This window comes from Miniopterus natalensis, chromosome 16 (genome assembly GCF_054644295.1).
Source record: "Miniopterus natalensis isolate mMinNat1 chromosome 16, mMinNat1.hap1, whole genome shotgun sequence".
In the NCBI taxonomy this organism is placed as follows: Eukaryota; Metazoa; Chordata; class Mammalia; order Chiroptera; family Miniopteridae; genus Miniopterus; species Miniopterus natalensis.
Window position 1 is genome coordinate 30,162,177 of NC_142096.1, and position 17,592 is coordinate 30,179,768.

The 17,592-nt window shown below is 47.3% G+C and overlaps 1 protein-coding gene across 1 annotated transcript in view; it reads left to right on the top strand.

The window, feature by feature from the left end:
* The window catches only part of ZFHX4 (zinc finger homeobox 4), a 173,926-nt gene that overhangs the window by 151,902 nt on the left and 4,432 nt on the right, over nt 1-17,592 (top strand). The window contains 5 exon segments of the mRNA XM_087825449.1: nt 3,821-3,954; nt 4,175-4,375; nt 4,902-5,019; nt 5,533-7,664; nt 7,666-10,888. Of these exon segments, the coding sequence (XP_087681575.1) occupies nt 3,821-3,954; nt 4,175-4,375; nt 4,902-5,019; nt 5,533-7,664; nt 7,666-10,888 (5,808 nt within the window).

Below are 17,592 nucleotides of genomic sequence, written 5' to 3' on the forward strand. Positions count from 1 at the left end.
GTGTGGTAGATGGGAAAGCAGTGTGGCTCCACTTTAACACCGAATTTTTGAGACAGGAAGGAATTAACACATGTTAGAAACACCATGTTTGTGTAAGCTGTTGTGCGGAGTTGCAGACAGTAATCTCCAGGCCTGGGGCTTTCAAAATGAGACTCGGCAATATGCAAGTTGTGTTCGTTGAATATTCATTCATAATAGAAAAGCCTCCTAATGCCTCATTTATATTGTCATTTAAATCTAGTGCCACTTTAGATTAATTATAATCCAAATTACAGCTCTGTGCAGTACAAGAATTAATATAGAGTTTATCCAGATTAATACATTTGCATTGAAAATGTAATATGTCTCTGCCACGGCTAAGGGGACCACTTTTTAATAAGGGAGTAAACATGAGGAAAGATGGAAATTAACCTTCATTATTGCAATTAAAATTATCCTTTCTTTCCAGTCTCATTAGAAAGAATACTGTACTCGTAATTATAATTTAGAATTATTTGGAGTTGAATAACCTCTTCTGTTGTATTCAAGGTTTATAGGATTCAACTGTTATCTAACACACTGATTCCTAATAATATTTAAAAAACAACCCAGTGTTTTGTTTTATTGTTTTTTTTCAAGTTTTGCTTTGAGTACATATGTGTTATTGGATTTTATTCACTTGTTATGAGCATAAACCGTTTTCACAACCTTATGTATTTTAGGGGCTGAAAATTATCAAGTAGGCAGCATCTGAATTGAAATGAATTATTTCACTTTTGTATTGCAATCTCATGCAAGTTAAATAATCGCATAACTGACAGATAATCATTGGTTCGTCTGTTTGGCAGTGCTTATTTGTAATCAGACTTCATTTTTTAGTTTCAAGGTATTAAAGGACATTGTTTTTTGAGAATATTGTGATGTCCTTAATAACACAAAATGAATTATGATCTCACTTCAGAATTTTGTCTGGGGCATCAAACAGGGTTTATTTCAAATAAAGTTGCAGACATAACCTATGAGTAATCACAAAACTTAATCAAAACTCTCTAAAATTGTTTGACCCTTATTTAATATATTTCTAGAATAAAACAATTCAGAAGAAGACCTCAAAGTTGAGTCCTTGTCAGTCACCTGGGAGACCGTAGTACCTGAGACTGCACCCCTTTGAAAAGTAGAAAAGCACACAGGCATTAAATTTAATCTCCATCATTTTGCACATAAGCCCCATGGCCTGCCTGTCCTTCAGAGCCTGTCTCTGTCCTGTGCTGTCCCATCCCAGCATTCTCGCTGCTGCTCCTCAATGGCGTGCATTTCCAGGGTGCCTAGATACAGCTGCGGGGTCTAGCCTTTACTTATAACTTCTTAATGTAAAATAAAATGGTCTTTACACAGCTCCTAGCTTACATTAAGATCATGGTTTAATTAACTAAGTTAATTGGGCAAAAAATATTGAACTTGACACGGTAGTTGGAATACTCTGGCCAGCAGTTACAGCGATGGCTATGAAATGACTCTAAAACTTAACTCTCGTTTTCTTGATGCAGCACACATGTCGCTAAACTCAAAAGCAACTGCATTGTTAATGAATATTAATACGCGTAAAAATAACGTTAATTATACCAAATATGTATACCCATCTATAGTACAGTTTTAGTAAAATGTTTCATAGCTTGAAATCAGTAATGTCTTTGGTCCTGTATAGTACCAATATTAGAACATAGATGCTTATGATAATAAGGCCATAGCTATACATTTAATAGATTTGAAAGTTTCTGGAAGGTTTATTCTATTTCTGATGTCCCAGGGGGCCTGCAAGCAACAAGAGTCACGGATATTCTCTTTTGACTTGCGTGTGACAGTCTTTGATGGCATAGGGAACTGGACAAGCTTATAATTTGGTTACGTCTGATTCCACCACGTGCACAAAAACATGATAAGGGAATATGACAGTATTATTTCTTAAAGAAGCACATTCCTCCTTGTTAATGGGGAACTTTACTTTTTAAAAAAATCTTCCAATCTCAAAAGAGAAAGCAACAGATAGACATTCCTGATGTAAATGACAATCATTTTATACAACTTGATCTGACATCTTAAGAATAGTTATTTTTAATACTTTAAATACAACGGTACAAAGTCTATTCTGCTTTGAGAAATAAAAACTGATTTTTTGATGCCAGAATTAATTATGAAATAAACATTCCTGTTTCTGACCTATCTTTGGATATCAAATACTTGGATTGTATTTAATTGATGTCATGAAATTCATCAGTTTCTCTCTCAAATTTAAGTTCATTCGAATATAAATGTGATCAATTCTTTTTTCAAATATCTAGAAGGAATCTAAATTTCTCCAAAGCATCTGTAGATATAGGGCAAATATACTAATTCAAATAAAACTAATGTTTGTAAATCTAGAAATCAGTGTAATTATTTGAAAACATAGCACTTATTCTGTGCCTACCATGATTGTCATTATGTCATTGAAATTCTACTTTAAAGGTCATGCTTACTTTTAAATTTCTTTCAGAATTCAAAATTTCTGAAAATGTTTATGTGGTTTAAACATGCATCTCCATCCAAGTTAGAAAAAAAGAATATTTTTTGGTTCATCTTTACTTTGTTTCTATAGCACCCTTGACCTTCTTTTTAAATTAAAACTGGGTTATTCTGCAATAAGGTGCAATTTGTTCATTTATATGAACCGTATGTGGATTGAAAAAAAATCAAGATAAATCTTCATGCACAGCATACAATCAGATTACGCCCAGACTCTATATTCACGCGGGGTCTGATAGCAATCAATGGTTTAGCTTCATTGCATTTCAACATGTATTTGCACCCAGTTGTCCAGTGATAGTATCCTCACCCTGGAAATAATTTAGTTGCAAATTGACTGGAAGATGGTGAAAATTGAAAGTTAAAATTAGAAATACTCATAATAAACAGCAGAAAAAAGGTCAGATGATGCCGTGCTATGATGAGATTGGAATGGCTGGTAAATGAGGTTTTGTGTTTGTCGTGAGATGCATGTGACATGCCTACCCAATGTCGCCATAATATCCAGCCTCGCAGAGGAGATTATCGGGAAAATTGATGCGGGAGAGAATTTTCTGTTAGATTGGGAAATTAGAATTACACTCTTCTCTTTGATGTGTGTGAGGCTCCTTACACATGACATTGCTCATCTAGGCAAAATTTTAAGCTCCCTTTAACACTGAATATTTGGATTAACCTCGTAAAACAGCCATCTTCTTGAGATTTGGACTTTAATGTTACACGTACGGCCAACCGTCCAAAGCAAAGAGTAAATCAGAAAAACAGCAGAAGACATGTAATGTATAGTTAATTTTTAAATCCCATTTTCACCACATCAAAATATTATCTTTGTTTCTGAACTATAGTTATCTCAGAATTTTGAAATATTTTCAGCGTTCAAGAATTTTAAAAAAGAGATAGGCAATTAAACATTAGTAAAAAATAATTATTTTTTAGGGTAGCATTTGTGAATGGGAGTAGAGTTGCTTTAATGTGATAAAGGCAGCCTGAGACACCAGCGAGCGCGTGTTATTGATGAGTCTTTCAGGTCACCTAGGGTTATCTAAACATGAGACAGGAGTGCATTTTAAAATATATTTATAAAGTCCACTTGGTCGGTGGACACGAAGAGGTGTGCTTCTTGCTTTTTGACATTAGCATCATTTATAAGTGCTTGTCCAGTTCCTTTGTGACTTGGTGGATTTGGAGTCCGTGCTAGATGAAAAACATAGGATCTTTCAAGCTTGACGTTGTTAGTTTTTTGAAGTTGACACGTTCTGTTCTTTTGGGGGGGGATCAGGAATAATCTCACCAGAAAAGGAGCTAAAAGTCAGTGTGGCGGGGGTGACCCAGCCACTCCTGCTGGCAAAGGAAGAAGATGTCACAGCGAAAAGATCAAAACTTACAGAGGACAATAAATTCTGTCACGAACAGGTAAATATGTCTTTCCCCCTTTGCTATATAAACTTACTATATTTATTTTACCGTATTTATTATTGCTCCTGGTGGTGTTAGAGCCCCCAACGATTCGAGTCCATGCTGTTGAAATGTAGACCTTGTGCTTGGCAACAGATAAACCCTCAGTATTGCTTTCGATACCATGACGTCATCAGAATAACAATAACGTTCGCCCTGTTTATTGAATGTTTTCCAGTTCTATCAGTGTCCTTATTGTAACTACAATAGTAGGGACCAAAGTCGTATCCAGATGCACGTCCTGTCTCAGCACTCGGTGCAGCCGGTCATCTGCTGTCCCCTCTGCCAGGACGTCCTCAGCAACAAGATGCACCTGCAGCTGCACCTGACACATCTGCACAGCGTGTCTCCAGACTGCGTGGAGAAGCTGCTGATGACAGTAAGGACGCCACGTGTTGACGCGTGTGTGACATAGTCCCTGGAAAGGTAGCAACGCAAACCCTGCAGTTATCGGTCGATAGAAATTTATTTCTTCTTCGCAGCTTACAGCTGTCTCACTGACTGTGTTATGGGAATCACAGCCCAAGGCCCGTGTGTTGTCTCTTTTGCTAGGAAAAGAAACAAATACGATACGGGTGTAGATCAGTCAGGAACGTATTTTACAGCCTCGCTTTTATACCTGTAATGTTAATCAGATGAGTCACGTGCACACGCTGGGTTTCAAACTTTCTTGAGTATCAGCATAAAGACACAGACCTACAAAAACATTTTTAAAAAAGAAAAGAATACAGCGTTGCGGGGGCATTGACCTGAAACTGGAAGGGGCAGCAGCGGCCTGTAAGAGCCACAGAATGCCCCTGCCTTGGCTGGAAAAATCTAAGCTGGATGCTACCGCCCTATGGCAGATGTGGCGGAGCCTGTGATTTCTGGGGTGCCCTTGACACGAACCCCTTTGGTCTTCACAGGTGCCTGTGCCTGATGTGATGATGCCAAACAGTTTGCTGCTCCCGGCAGCCGCTCCTGAGAAATCGGAGCGGGACACACCTGCAGCCGGCACCGCTGAGGGGCCTGGGAAGTATTCAGGTATTCCGGCCTGTGAGCAGGTCTGCGGGAAACACGCCTGGGGGCTTGCATTTGTGTTAGGGCACCAAGATTATTACTACCAAAGAGTTACAACAAAAGCGCAGAGGAAAAAATATACTCCAAGAGCCATAGTTTTCAATGCATATTTAGTACCCGGCCGTCTGTCACTGCCCTTGGGGAAACCCAAGGGTCGAGGACCAAGAATACCCTGTGTCTTCTAATTCCTGACCACGGAGGGATGGCCTTTGGTGTCACACCACCTGCAGCATGCTATAATTGCCTTTGAAATCTTTTCCTCCGCATCCTTAAATTCCTTGAGGCCAGAGGCGATTCATGGTCGTTCACCTTTGTATCCGCAGTGCCCGGCACAGTGCTTGCAACATAGCAGTTGCTCAGTAAACACTTCTCCGGTGAATCAGTTAAGCGGAAGCCTGTAGAGGCTCCTCCTTACGATGTTTCTCGGCACACAGGCCGCCTTCCTGTCAGTGACCCGTGTGTGTGCTCTCCCACCAGGTGAAAGCCCGACGGATGACAAAAGCGTGGCAGGCCTGGACGATCCAAAGGCCAGCGTGGAAATAAAGAGCGAGGAGCAGAAGCCAGCCAAAGAGCCCACGGAAGTGTCCGAGTGGAACAGAAACGGCAGTAAGGACGCGAGGCTCCCCGACACCCTGCAGGACCAGCTCAGCGAGCAGCAGAAGAGGCAGCCGCCCTCGGTGTCCGACCGCCACGTGTACAAGTACCGCTGTGGCCACTGCAGCCTGGCTTTCAAGACGATGCAGAAGCTTCAGATCCATTCCCAGTACCACGCCATCCGGGCCGCCACCATGTGCAGCCTCTGCCAGCGTAGCTTCCGCACATTCCAGGCTTTAAAAAAACACTTGGAGGCCGGCCACCCCGAGCTGAGCGAGGCCGAGCTGCAGCAGCTCTTCGCCTCCCTGCCCCTGAACGGGGAGCTCTGGGCCGAGGGCGACGCCGGGGCCCAGGACGACCACGCCCTCGAGCAGGAGATGGAGCGGGAGTACGAGGCGGACCCCGAGGGCAAGGCGAGTCCCGTGGGCAGCGACGGCAGCTCTATTCCCGACGACGCGGGCTCTGAGCCGAAGCGGACCTTACCCTTCAGGAAAGGGCCAAACTTCACGATGGAGAAGTTCCTGGATCCGTCTCGCCCCTACAAGTGTACGGTGTGTAAAGAGTCATTCACCCAAAAGAACATTCTCTTGGTCCATTATAATTCGGTTTCTCACCTGCATAAGCTGAAGAAGGTGCTGCAGGAAGCCTCCAGCCCCGTCCCCCAAGAAACCAGCGGCGGCACAGATAACAAACCCTACAAGTGCAGCATCTGCAACGTCGCCTACAGCCAAAGCTCGACCCTGGAAATTCACATGCGCTCGGTGCTGCACCAGACCAAGGCCAGGGCCGCCAAGCTGGAGCCGGGCGGCCACGGGGCCGGGGGCCACGGCGCGGCCGCGAGCGTGAGCAGCCCCGGCCCAGGGATGCTGGAGCCCATGAGCTTAGCGGCGGTCGGCGGCAAAGACACCCACTTAGATGCCAAAGAATTAAATAAAAAGCAGACCGCGGAGCTCATCCCTGCTCCGCCGGCGCACCACGCCCCGCAGTCCCCAGCCCAGATGCAGCTGCAGCTGCAGCAGGAGCTCCAGCAGCAGGCCGCCTTCTTTCCGCCTCAGTTCCTGAACCCGGCCTTCCTGCCGCACTTCCCCGTGACCCCAGAAGCGCTGCTGCAGTTCCAGCAGCCGCAGTTCCTCTTTCCTTTCTACATCCCCGGGACGGAGTTCGGCCTGGGGCCCGAGCTGGGCCTGCCGGGCTCCGCGGCCTTCGGGATGCCCGGCATGACGGGCATGGCCGGGTCCTTGCTGGAGGACCTGAAGCAGCAGATTCAGAGCCAGCACCACGTCGGCCAGACCCAGCTGCAGATCCTGCAGCAGCAGGCGCAGCAGTTCCCGGCGGCGCAGCCCGCGCAGAAGCCGCCGCCGCCCCCGCCGCCGCCGCCGCCGCCGTCGAGCAAGCTCCTGAAACAAGACCAAGCCGACGGCCCGGCCACGAAGGACGCGCCGGCTTCCAGGGAGGCCGAGGAGAGCGCGGAAAAGCAAGAGAAACCAAAGCAAGAATGTACAGGCGACGCCCAAGGCCTCAAAGAAGGCAGAGACTCCAAGAAGCCCAAGCCCTGCGAGCCGTCCGTCCCGCCGCCCCGAATAGCCTCCGGGGCCAGGGGCAACGCGGCCAAAGCGCTGCTGGAGAACTTCGGGTTCGAGCTGGTCATTCAGTACAACGAAAACCGGCAGAAGGTGCAGAAGAAAGGCCGGGGCGGGGACGGGGAGAGCGCGGAGAAGCTGGAGTGCGGCACGTGCGGGAAGCTCTTCTCCAACGTGCTCATTCTGAAGAGCCACCAGGAGCACGTGCACGGGCAGTTCTTCCCCTCCCGGGCTCTGGAGAGGTTCGCGCGCCAGTACCGCGAGGCCTACGACAAGCTTTACCCCATTTCCCCGCCCTCGCCCGAGACGCCGCCGCCGCCGCCGCCGCCGCCGCCCGCGCCCCCGCAGCCGCCCTCCCTGGGGCCCGTGAAGATGCCAAGCTCGGTGCCCGCCCCGCTGCAGGCGCCCCCGCCCACGCCGCCGCCCCCGCCGCCGCCCCCCGCCCCCGCCGCCGCCGCCCCCGCCGCCCCCGCCTTCTGCCCCCCCGCAGGTGCAGCTGCCGGTGTCCCTGGACCTGCCCCTGTTCCCGTCCATCATGATGCAGCCGGTGCAGCACCCGGCGCTGCCCCCCCAGCTGGCCCTGCAGCTGCCGCAGATGGACGCGCTGTCCGCCGACCTGACGCAGCTGTGCCAGCAGCAGCTGGGCCTGGACCCCGCCTTCCTGAGGCACTCTCAGTTCAAGCGCCCCCGGACCAGGATCACGGACGACCAGCTGAAGATCCTGCGGGCCTACTTCGACATCAACAACTCCCCCGGCGAGGAGCAGATCCAGGAGATGGCGGAGAAGTCGGGGCTGTCGCAGAAGGTCATCAAGCACTGGTTCCGCAACACGCTTTTCAAGGAGCGGCAGAGAAACAAGGACTCGCCCTACAACTTCAGCAACCCGCCCATCACGGTGCTGGAAGACCTGCGCCTCGACCCGCAGCCCTCCCCGCTGGAGCACTACAAAGCCGACGCGTCCTTCAGCAAGAGGTCGTCCCGCACGCGGTTCACCGACTACCAGCTGCGGGTCCTGCAGGACTTCTTCGACACCAACGCGTACCCCAAAGACGACGAGATAGAGCAGCTGTCCACCGTGCTCAACCTGCCCACGCGCGTGATCGTGGTGTGGTTCCAGAACGCGCGGCAGAAGGCGCGCAAGAGCTACGAGAACCAGGCGGAGGCCAAGGACGCGGAGAAGCGGGAGCTGACCAACGAGCGGTACATCCGCACCAGCACCATGCAGTACCAGTGCAAGAAGTGCTCCGTCGTGTTCCCCCGCATCTTCGACCTGATCACGCACCAGAAGAAGCAGTGCTACAAGGACGAGGACGACGACGCGCAGGACGAGAGCCAAACCGAGGACTCCCTGGACGCCACCGACCAGGCGCTCTACAAGCAGTGCGCGCCGTCGGGCCCCGCGGACGCCGCCAAGGGCGCCGCCGCCGCGGGCTCTGGCTCCGGGACAAGCACCCCTCTGATTCCGTCCCCGAAACCGGAGCCCGAGAAGACGTCTCCCAAACCTGACTATCCCACGGAAAAGCCAAAGCAGAGCGACCCCTCGCCCCCTTCTCTGGGCAGCAAGCCAGCCGCGCCCTCAGCACCCAGCTCCTCCTCGGACCCCCCGCAGGCCTCGGCCGCGCAGCCCCAGCCCCAGCCCCTCAAACAGCCCCCGCTGCTTGGGAGACCGCCCTCGGCCTCCCAGACGCCCGTCCCGTCCAGCCCCCTGCAGATCTCCATGCCTCCTCTCCAGAACAGTCTACCTCCACAGCTACTCCAATACCAATGTGATCAGTGTACCGTGGCCTTCCCGAGCCCCGAGCTCTGGCAGGAGCACCAGCACATGCATTTCCTCGCTGCTCAGAACCAGTTCCTGCACTCTCCCTTCCTGGAGAGGCCCCTGGACATGCCCTACATGATCTTCGACCCCAACAACCCCCTGATGACGGGGCAGCTGCTGAGCGGGTCCCTGGCGCAGCTGCCCCCGCAGGCCGCCGCCCCGCACGCCCCCGCGCCCCCCGCGGGCGCCGCCTCCCTGAAGAGGAAACTGGACGACAAAGAGGACCCGGCCTGCGGCGAGAAGGAGGGCGGCCACGGCGAGGACCAGCACCGCGACAAGCGCCTGCGGACCACCATCACCCCCGAGCAGCTGGAGGTCCTCTATGAGAAGTACCTGCTGGACTCCAACCCCACCCGCAAGATGCTCGACCACATCGCGCGCGAAGTGGGGCTGAAGAAGAGGGTGGTGCAGGTCTGGTTCCAGAACACGCGCGCCCGGGAGCGGAAGGGCCAGTTCCGGGCCGTGGGCCCCGCGCAGTCCCACAAGCGCTGCCCCTTCTGCCGCGCGCTCTTCAAGGCCAAGTCGGCGCTGGAGAGCCACGTGCGCGCGCGCCACTGGAGCGAGGGCAAGCAGGCGGGGTACAGCCTGCCCCCCAGCCCCCTGCTCGCCGCGGAGGACGGCGGCGACAGCCCGCAGAAGTACATCTACTTCGATTACCCGTCGTTGCCGTTGACGAAGATCGACCTCTCGAGCGAGAACGAACTGGCCTCGACGGTGTCCACGCCCGTGAGCAAGTCGGCGGAGCTGTCCCCCAAGAACCTGCTGAGCCCGCCCCCCTTTAAGGCCGAGGGCGCCGAGGACGCGGAGGCCCTGAGCGCCGCCCCCGCCGAGGCCGGGTACGACCAGGGCAAGGCCGACCTGGACGAGACGTCGTCGGTCAACACGGCCATCAGCGACGCCACCACGGGCGACGAGGGCCCCGCCGACGGGGAGGGCGCCCTGGGCGGCCCCGCCGACGGGAAGCCGGCGCTGTCCCCCAAGGAGCCCAAGGCCCTGGACGCGTTGCCCAAGGCAGCCACCACGCCCACCGCCGAGGTCTGCGAGGAGAAATTCCTCTTCTCGCTCACCAGCCCCTCCATCCACTTCGGCGACAAAGACGGTGACCACGACCAAAGCTTCTACATCACGGACGACGCCGACGACAACGCCGACCGCAGCGAAACGTCCAGCATCGCCGACCCCAGCTCCCCCAATCCTTTCGGGTCCAGCAACCCTTTCAAGTCCAAAAGCAACGATCGGCCGGGCCACAAGCGGTTCCGAACCCAGATGAGCAACCTGCAGCTGAAGGTCCTGAAGGCGTGCTTCGGGGACTACCGGACCCCCACCATGCAGGAGTGCGAGATGCTGGGCAGCGAGATCGGCCTGCCCAAGCGCGTGGTCCAGGTGTGGTTCCAGAATGCCCGCGCCAAGGAAAAGAAGTTCAAGATCAACATCGGGAAGCCTTTCATGATCAACCAGGCGGGCGCAGAAGGCGCCAAGCCGGAGTGCAGCCTGTGCGGGGTCAAGTATTCTGCCCGCCTGTCCATCAGAGACCATATTTTCTCCAAACAGCACATTGCGAAAGTGAGGGAGACCGTGGGGAGCCAGCTTGACAGGGAGAAAGATTACCTGGCCCCGACCACCGTGCGGCAGCTGATGGCCCAGCAAGAACTTGACCGGATCAAGAAAGCTTCAGATGTGCTGGGCTTGGCGGTGCAGCAGCCCAGCGTGGTGGACAGCGGCCCCCTCCACGGCATCAGCCTTCCAGCAGCCTACCCGGGCCTCCCCGGCCTGCCTCCGGTTCTCCTCCCTGGGATGAACGGCCCATCTTCCTTGCCCGGGTTCCCACAGAACTCAAACAGTAAGTCGCTTCCGGGGGAGTCAGTCTGACGAACTAGTAACACTGGGCAGCGGATCACATGTAACCAAGAAACAGGGTACGTTAGAATCCCTCCCATTTCAGTGAGTGAAGCCATTAAATTATTTGAGAGATATATATTTTATTGGCTCTAATTAATAGCCAGGAAGTAAGTCTACCTGAGCATATGCAGAAAAATAAAGACAAGCTAGGTCATAGCAGTGTCTCAGAAATCCATTCGTTATTTACATCATTACACCTGTATGTCTTAGAAATATTCTTTTATAGAGCCACTTCAATACTGATTCCAACTGGCATTTCAGCACAGACATGTGGTATAATATTTGGTGTACATGTTAAGAAAGTGAAGCACTAAATGATACAGTTATTGGTATCTTAATTTATATTCTTTCCAAGGGAGGCTTTTTTGTTTTGTTTTGTTTTGTTTTGTTTTTTTCCCCCCACATAAGTGCCGGGCAATTCAAAAGCTAAGGGAATTCACCTACATTACACCTAACAGCTAGTACATCTTATATTTAAAGTTTAACTGCTAACAATATGACTTCTGGGATAAGTTTTAATTTGGCATTGCTATCAGATTTCGATTTTTGTAACATCCGTTGCTTATTATTTAAATAAGTTTGCAACCTTAGAGATATATTAATATTACTCTGTGCCCTTCTACCCCCAGCCCCACCCCAGCCAAAGTCTATCATTAAGTCAAGCAAAATTGTAAAGCTTTCTGAGGCAACCCCAGAAAATGAATCCAGTTCTGTGTTCATTAAGAGAAATGTAATTTGTGCAGGTTTAATTTCATGAATAAGTATAGGTATGCAGTTCTATTAGGTTAAAAAAAATGAGTACAGTGAGCTAGGTAACGACATAGCCAAACTTATCACAAATATGTAATGTTTTGTATGTTATATAAAAGTTATATATTATCCAAAATAGAAAGAAAAAGGTTTTCTTATAATTTTTTCTTTAAAGTAAGTTTATTTTTGCAAGTCAACAGTGATATTTTTTCTTTTTGCAAGAGAATTTTGACGTTCTAGAGACTTATCTAGAATTAACTAATTACATATTTCTAGAAAGTTTCCAAAACACATAGGAGAGCTTTTTTCATTTGCACAAATTGAACTATTACTTAAGTGTCAAACTTTTCTACCTCGCCCTTCTCCTACAAAAAACAAACTTGCCATATGATCTGAGGAAGATGGTCCCATTTTAACTTCTACCTCGGGATACATGAAAACAGTGACATCAGATGGCCTCTTGGCAGTGGCCGGCTCGTTGAGCTCCCTGTCCTGAGTGCCTTGCTGGCATTAGACAGAAGCAGGAAGGGTCAGCACACATGGAGAACGGCCCCAGGAACATAGCTGCAGTGCCCCTTTCTTGAACGGCCACACTTGTACTTTCTCCCCCTAAGACTGTGGGCTTCATTATCTGGATATTCTTGGGGCCTTAAATATCAGAGCTAAAATTATGTGTTTTGTTTGTAGGTTTTAATTGTCAGATATAATTGGTTTGAGAACAATGCAAAGGCTATTATTTTTGCACATGAATGTATCAGTTTTCTAGTCCCACTTTATATACCACTGTGATTCTTAACTGAACATAGAAAAATGTCTTATGTGGAAAAACTCTTATGCTCAGTTATGTAAAATAGAGTTTTCCCACATAAAGCCTAATGTGAGAAACTCCTATGAGCAGTGATATAAAATGTACAGTTATGTACGTAAAATATTAAATAAAATATTGTGTGAAGTAGAGGAACATTTGATATTTTACATGCACTAAGAATGGTCCGAGTGTCTGTGGTCATTGATGCCTGTGTAGTTGCCCCTCCAAACAGTGGTCTTTCTCCCCACTGGATCAGAAGGCCTTTGCTTGGACCGTGGGTCCTTCGCTGACTGCCCTGCAGGAGAGAAAGTAAGGGAGGAGAGAGAAGATGTTTATGAATTACTTAAACACCCAAACCTTCCCCTCCTTCTGCTCAGCATAAGGACAGCGTGTACCTCCCCTGAAGTGCGGGCCCTGTTCACAGCTACCCGACTTGTGGGAAGATGTGTAGGCAGGTCCTCCGCAGCGAGAGTATCTTTAAGTGCATCAGACACCAGGGAACTCAGCGCTGGGTGCACCTGTTGCTTCAGTCAGTCATGGACCGAAACAGACCAAGAGTGTTATAAAGAGAAAAGGTCTGTGAACATACCTGCTGCAATTGGCAATTTCTGTTGAATTGTTTTTATTTGTTTGTTTGGATAGATTTTGAACATGAGCATAGCAGAGGTACCAGCAGGACCCCTTCTGAGAGCCTGAGGTCCCATCCTTCCCAGTCACACATGTTTAAGTTAATTGACCTGTGGTGGGTGACACTGAGTGTTTTAGGCACCTCACGGAGGGGAGCTGTGCTTCTCCATCTTTCTATCATTTTCTACTGTATTATTTCTCATCACACAAGCACCGCCTTTGCTTTATGGGATAAATCAACATACCAGCGAGGTGAAGTCAGCAGGAGAAAATGACTTCATAAGTAGAATACTTCTGTATTTCTCACATGCCCTGGGTTCTCGCAGTAATTTATCTAGATGAATAAACTTTGAGAATATGCCGTGTTCACGATGGGACCATTTTAATGGAATTTTAGACGGGAAAGGCTCCACTGAAAAAATACCCTGTCCCTTTGGAGGTAGATTTGAAGGTTTTGATCCTAAGGAAATCACTCAAAAGGGACTCCATGAAACAGGAGATGTACCATAGGTAGTACATCTCATTCCAAAGGCTCCACCTTTGGAGGTGCCCAGTAATTGCGATGCACATGTTCAGTTTTAGTGTTTATCACCCTCTAAATTTCCTGGCTTCAGCATCTTTTTTTCTTTTTCTCTTTTTGGACAGAAGTGCTGTTTACCAGCTTTCTTGCTCACAAAACTTCCTTGCCTTACTTCCAAGAAATCTTCAAATTATTTAGTCTTTCGAGATCACGAAGAAGGCCCTTTCAGCAGTAATGGATGTCACGTGTGCCTTTGTTTTTAAATAAAATGAATCATTTTCTGCTTAAAAAACTTTTCCACATTTGTTCGTTTCTGTCATGATCATGTGCAAAAAGGGAAAGTGGTGAGAAATACCACAAGCCTGGATGCCTGGAAAGAATTATAAAACTTCAAATTGACGTTTTATCCTTGAGCATGTTAGCTTCCTTTGGTGGGGGAGGGGGGCTCAGGATGAATAGAAACCTTTCTATTTTTAACACATTTACTTTATCGTTGTAGGCAGTGTCTGATTTTTATATGTTCCTTTAGTGTTTGGAAATACTGCCTAACCCAATTTCCTTAAATGGAACCTCAGAACATGCCTTCTGCATTTTTCTCATACTTCAGCGTAATTTACTAGCACATGTGGGGTAAATCTAGATAAGAGTAAGTCTTTAATAATTTTATCACAGTTGTCTGTGGCCCTGTGTACATAATTAGTTTTATTTTCACCTCAGAAATAAATTTTCCCTCTAGGAGACCTCGATCAAAGAACATGGGGAAAAGGAACCACATCTAAGTTCTTTGTGAGACAGGCATTTTCTTTCCAAAGCATTACTTTTGGGAGTAGGCCGCTGTTTCAGGGAAACAAAACCAAACCAAATTGTGCTAGTTTGAGATTATCTGTAGGTAAACTTGGACCTCTTAGTGGAACTTCAAAGAATTGGAGTAGGAGTTAGGGAATGGGAAAGAGTGCGTCTGATTCCGCACTTTGGTCACTGTTCAGATTTTCTCTTCTCTTTCTGGCTTTTCCATATCAGTTGGCTACTGAACTTCTGCTGCAGATTTTTACAGGCTTATGTCTCTCACTAGTAGGCCCCATGTACATTGTTCAGTATCCTAAATCTGTATCTTTTCTAAAATTTTTACTTAACAGCTAATTATTTAACTCAGATTAGTCCTCAAGATGCTGAATTCCTAGAAATCCCTAATAGTTTTGACTACAGCAGTTGGGATTTTAGAAGACTATTGCATGACCTCATTTAATGACCTTCACTTCGTTGTATGATCTCCGGATAGGAACCTGTGGGCCCCATCAGATGGGAAAGCCTAGTCAACAACCATTGACCATCTTACTTTCTAACAGCCATTGCTATTTAAGTCTCTTGGTTCCTTAGCATTTGTCTTAAATTCTCATGACACAGAGATAGATGAGCCAGCAATTTCCTTAGAGTTATGGGGAAAAGCTCACGTGTAAGGGGGTTCAGTTATTGAGTTGAAGTCTCACTGCACTAGACTTTGAAGTAAGGTTGGCTTTATTAGTACGCAAAGAAGCTGGCTACCAACATAGCATCCTAACAACGGGAGGAAGACTCTTTTGTCCTTAGTAAAGCTTTGTCCGTCTGAATCACTCATGCCTGAAATTCTATAATTAGATAATAATTTCTTTGACTTAATACGTTATTCTCTGTTAAATGTAAAATAGCATAGAATATCATAAAATCAGAATACCATAGTGGGAAGAAACCTCAAATTATCTAACCTAGTATATATGAAGCCTTTTCAGAAATAGGTGTATTTATATCTTTGGTTCTTTCTTGCAAATAACATTTTATGCAGAGGCAAGTAGAAAGAAGATACCAGGCATAGTAGTAAAGGCAAGGGAGCTGGGCCCCCCAAAAGCAATTCCCTTTTGTCACAGGTTTGTCTAGGGCTAATAAGTCTAAGTACCAGGAATCAAGAACTTTATCATATTAAATTGGATTAAAGACCAGAGAATTTATTAATTCCTACCATACCCTGCAAAGCTTCAGTCATTTTCATCTTAATTTATTTCAATTGTACAGGTCATTGTTCTGTAAAACGTGGATACTATGATCAGTTTCTTTCTTGTTCCTTTTTTTTTTTTTTTTTGGCATTTTGCATCTGAATATTTGCAGCTGTAAGAATCCGTTTTCTTGCTTAAAAAAATGGAATTTTTAGCATCTGTCCTCCCTTACCATTGAGGATATTGGGAGACTATTTTCTACCATGATGGGCATTCCTTAGAGACTATCACTGAAACAACTACAGAACATATTTCAGAGCAAGTCAGAGAAGAGTTGGGTGTGGTAGGTTACGGAGAAGAGCAGCTGGTAGTCAGCTGGGCTAATTGACAGTAATATAATGGTGAGGGTAAAGTTGAGAGAGATGTTGAGGAGTTAGTGCATCTTGAATTGTTAGCTAAGCCTAAGAAAAGCTTTCTCAGCTGGGTCAAGACCAATGAAGAAACTAAAATGTGTTTTTTTTCCTAGCTACAGAAATAGAAGCATGCAGTTTTTGTGTCACTTTAAAAAAAAAATGTTAATACCCAACTGTTGCATTTAGCATGGAGGTAAGACATTGACCAACAGTCAAAAGATGATTTTCTTAAATCTATCATTATTATCTCTACAGCTATGTACCAGTGATTCAAACTCCATTCACCTTCTGGTTAATTCTCCCATAAGCCCATCAGGCCTCCATCACAGTCCTGTCCTGGTCATTCAGTGGTGAGCTTTCCCTCCATTAGGAAAGAACCACCACCCACGCAGCCAAGTTCCTTTTCCAATCAACTTTATTTGCCTCTAAAAAAAAAAAAAAAAAAACATGTTCAGGAAAGGCGCAGATTTTACAACTCCCTTTTCTATCCTGGGCTGTCATGCAGTTTCTCACCCAACTATCCAACTCACAGAAATGGCTCTCATTGGTTATTACCAACCTCTACATTGGATTGGGGACTTGAAACCCAGCAAAGACCTCTTGCATTGCAATAGGAGTCGTGGTTCTCTACCCAACGGGTGTCTGCCTACTGAGCACCTGAGCATTGAGTTTCCCTTCTCTAACAGGGTGAGAATCATTTTTTTTTTTTTTTTGCTCCTCACCTGATGATATGTTTTTATTGATTTTAGAGAGAGAGGAAGAGAGAGAGAGAGAAACGTTGATGGGTTGCCTCCTGTACATGCCCCGACAGGACCTGAAACCTAGGTATGTACCTGACTGGGAATTTGACGGGAAACCTTTTTGGTGTGTGGAACAACGCTCCAACCAACTGAGCCACCCAGCCAGGGCAAGGGGTGAGAATCGCTTTTGCATACAACAAGCAGAACTTGAAGAGTCATTCTGTTTGGGGGTCGATAAAGTTGAGCTTTAATGTATTCGATTCCTATCAGGTATTCTGTTAGCCAAATTGTCAGGATGGCAATGAGTAATTTAACACATACCCTGAAAAGTGAAATCATGCTCAACCATGCCCAGACATCGTCATAAGTAGCTGTCACATCACTGCTGTTTGGGTTTTGGTGCCTTCAGTGGTCATTTACTGTTGCTATTTAATTAGCTTGTCACCTTCTTTATTCAATGTTAGTGCATTTGTCTACCAGAACTTAGGCAGATGGATTTCATTTTATTTGATAGCTAATTACCTTCAGCAAACATGATAAATATCAACCTGCTCAAGTGAAGGAGAGTGGGCCGGCCTTCCCAGAGGTATAGCAAAAGGTGGTTAAAATGAGAACCAGTGTAGGGACCTTGCAAAGTGTACCAATCGGAAGAAGCCACTGTTCTTTTTACCAGGATGTCCTTTTTCTCACCATCTGTCTTTTATAATATGAGAGAGGCTTTGTTTTCCAGGTAAAATGTTGCTAAATGTTCCAGGTAAATGCAGATGACATTTCTTAGAGCTACGGCAGGGGTTAAAATGAATAGAAGGAATAGGACAAT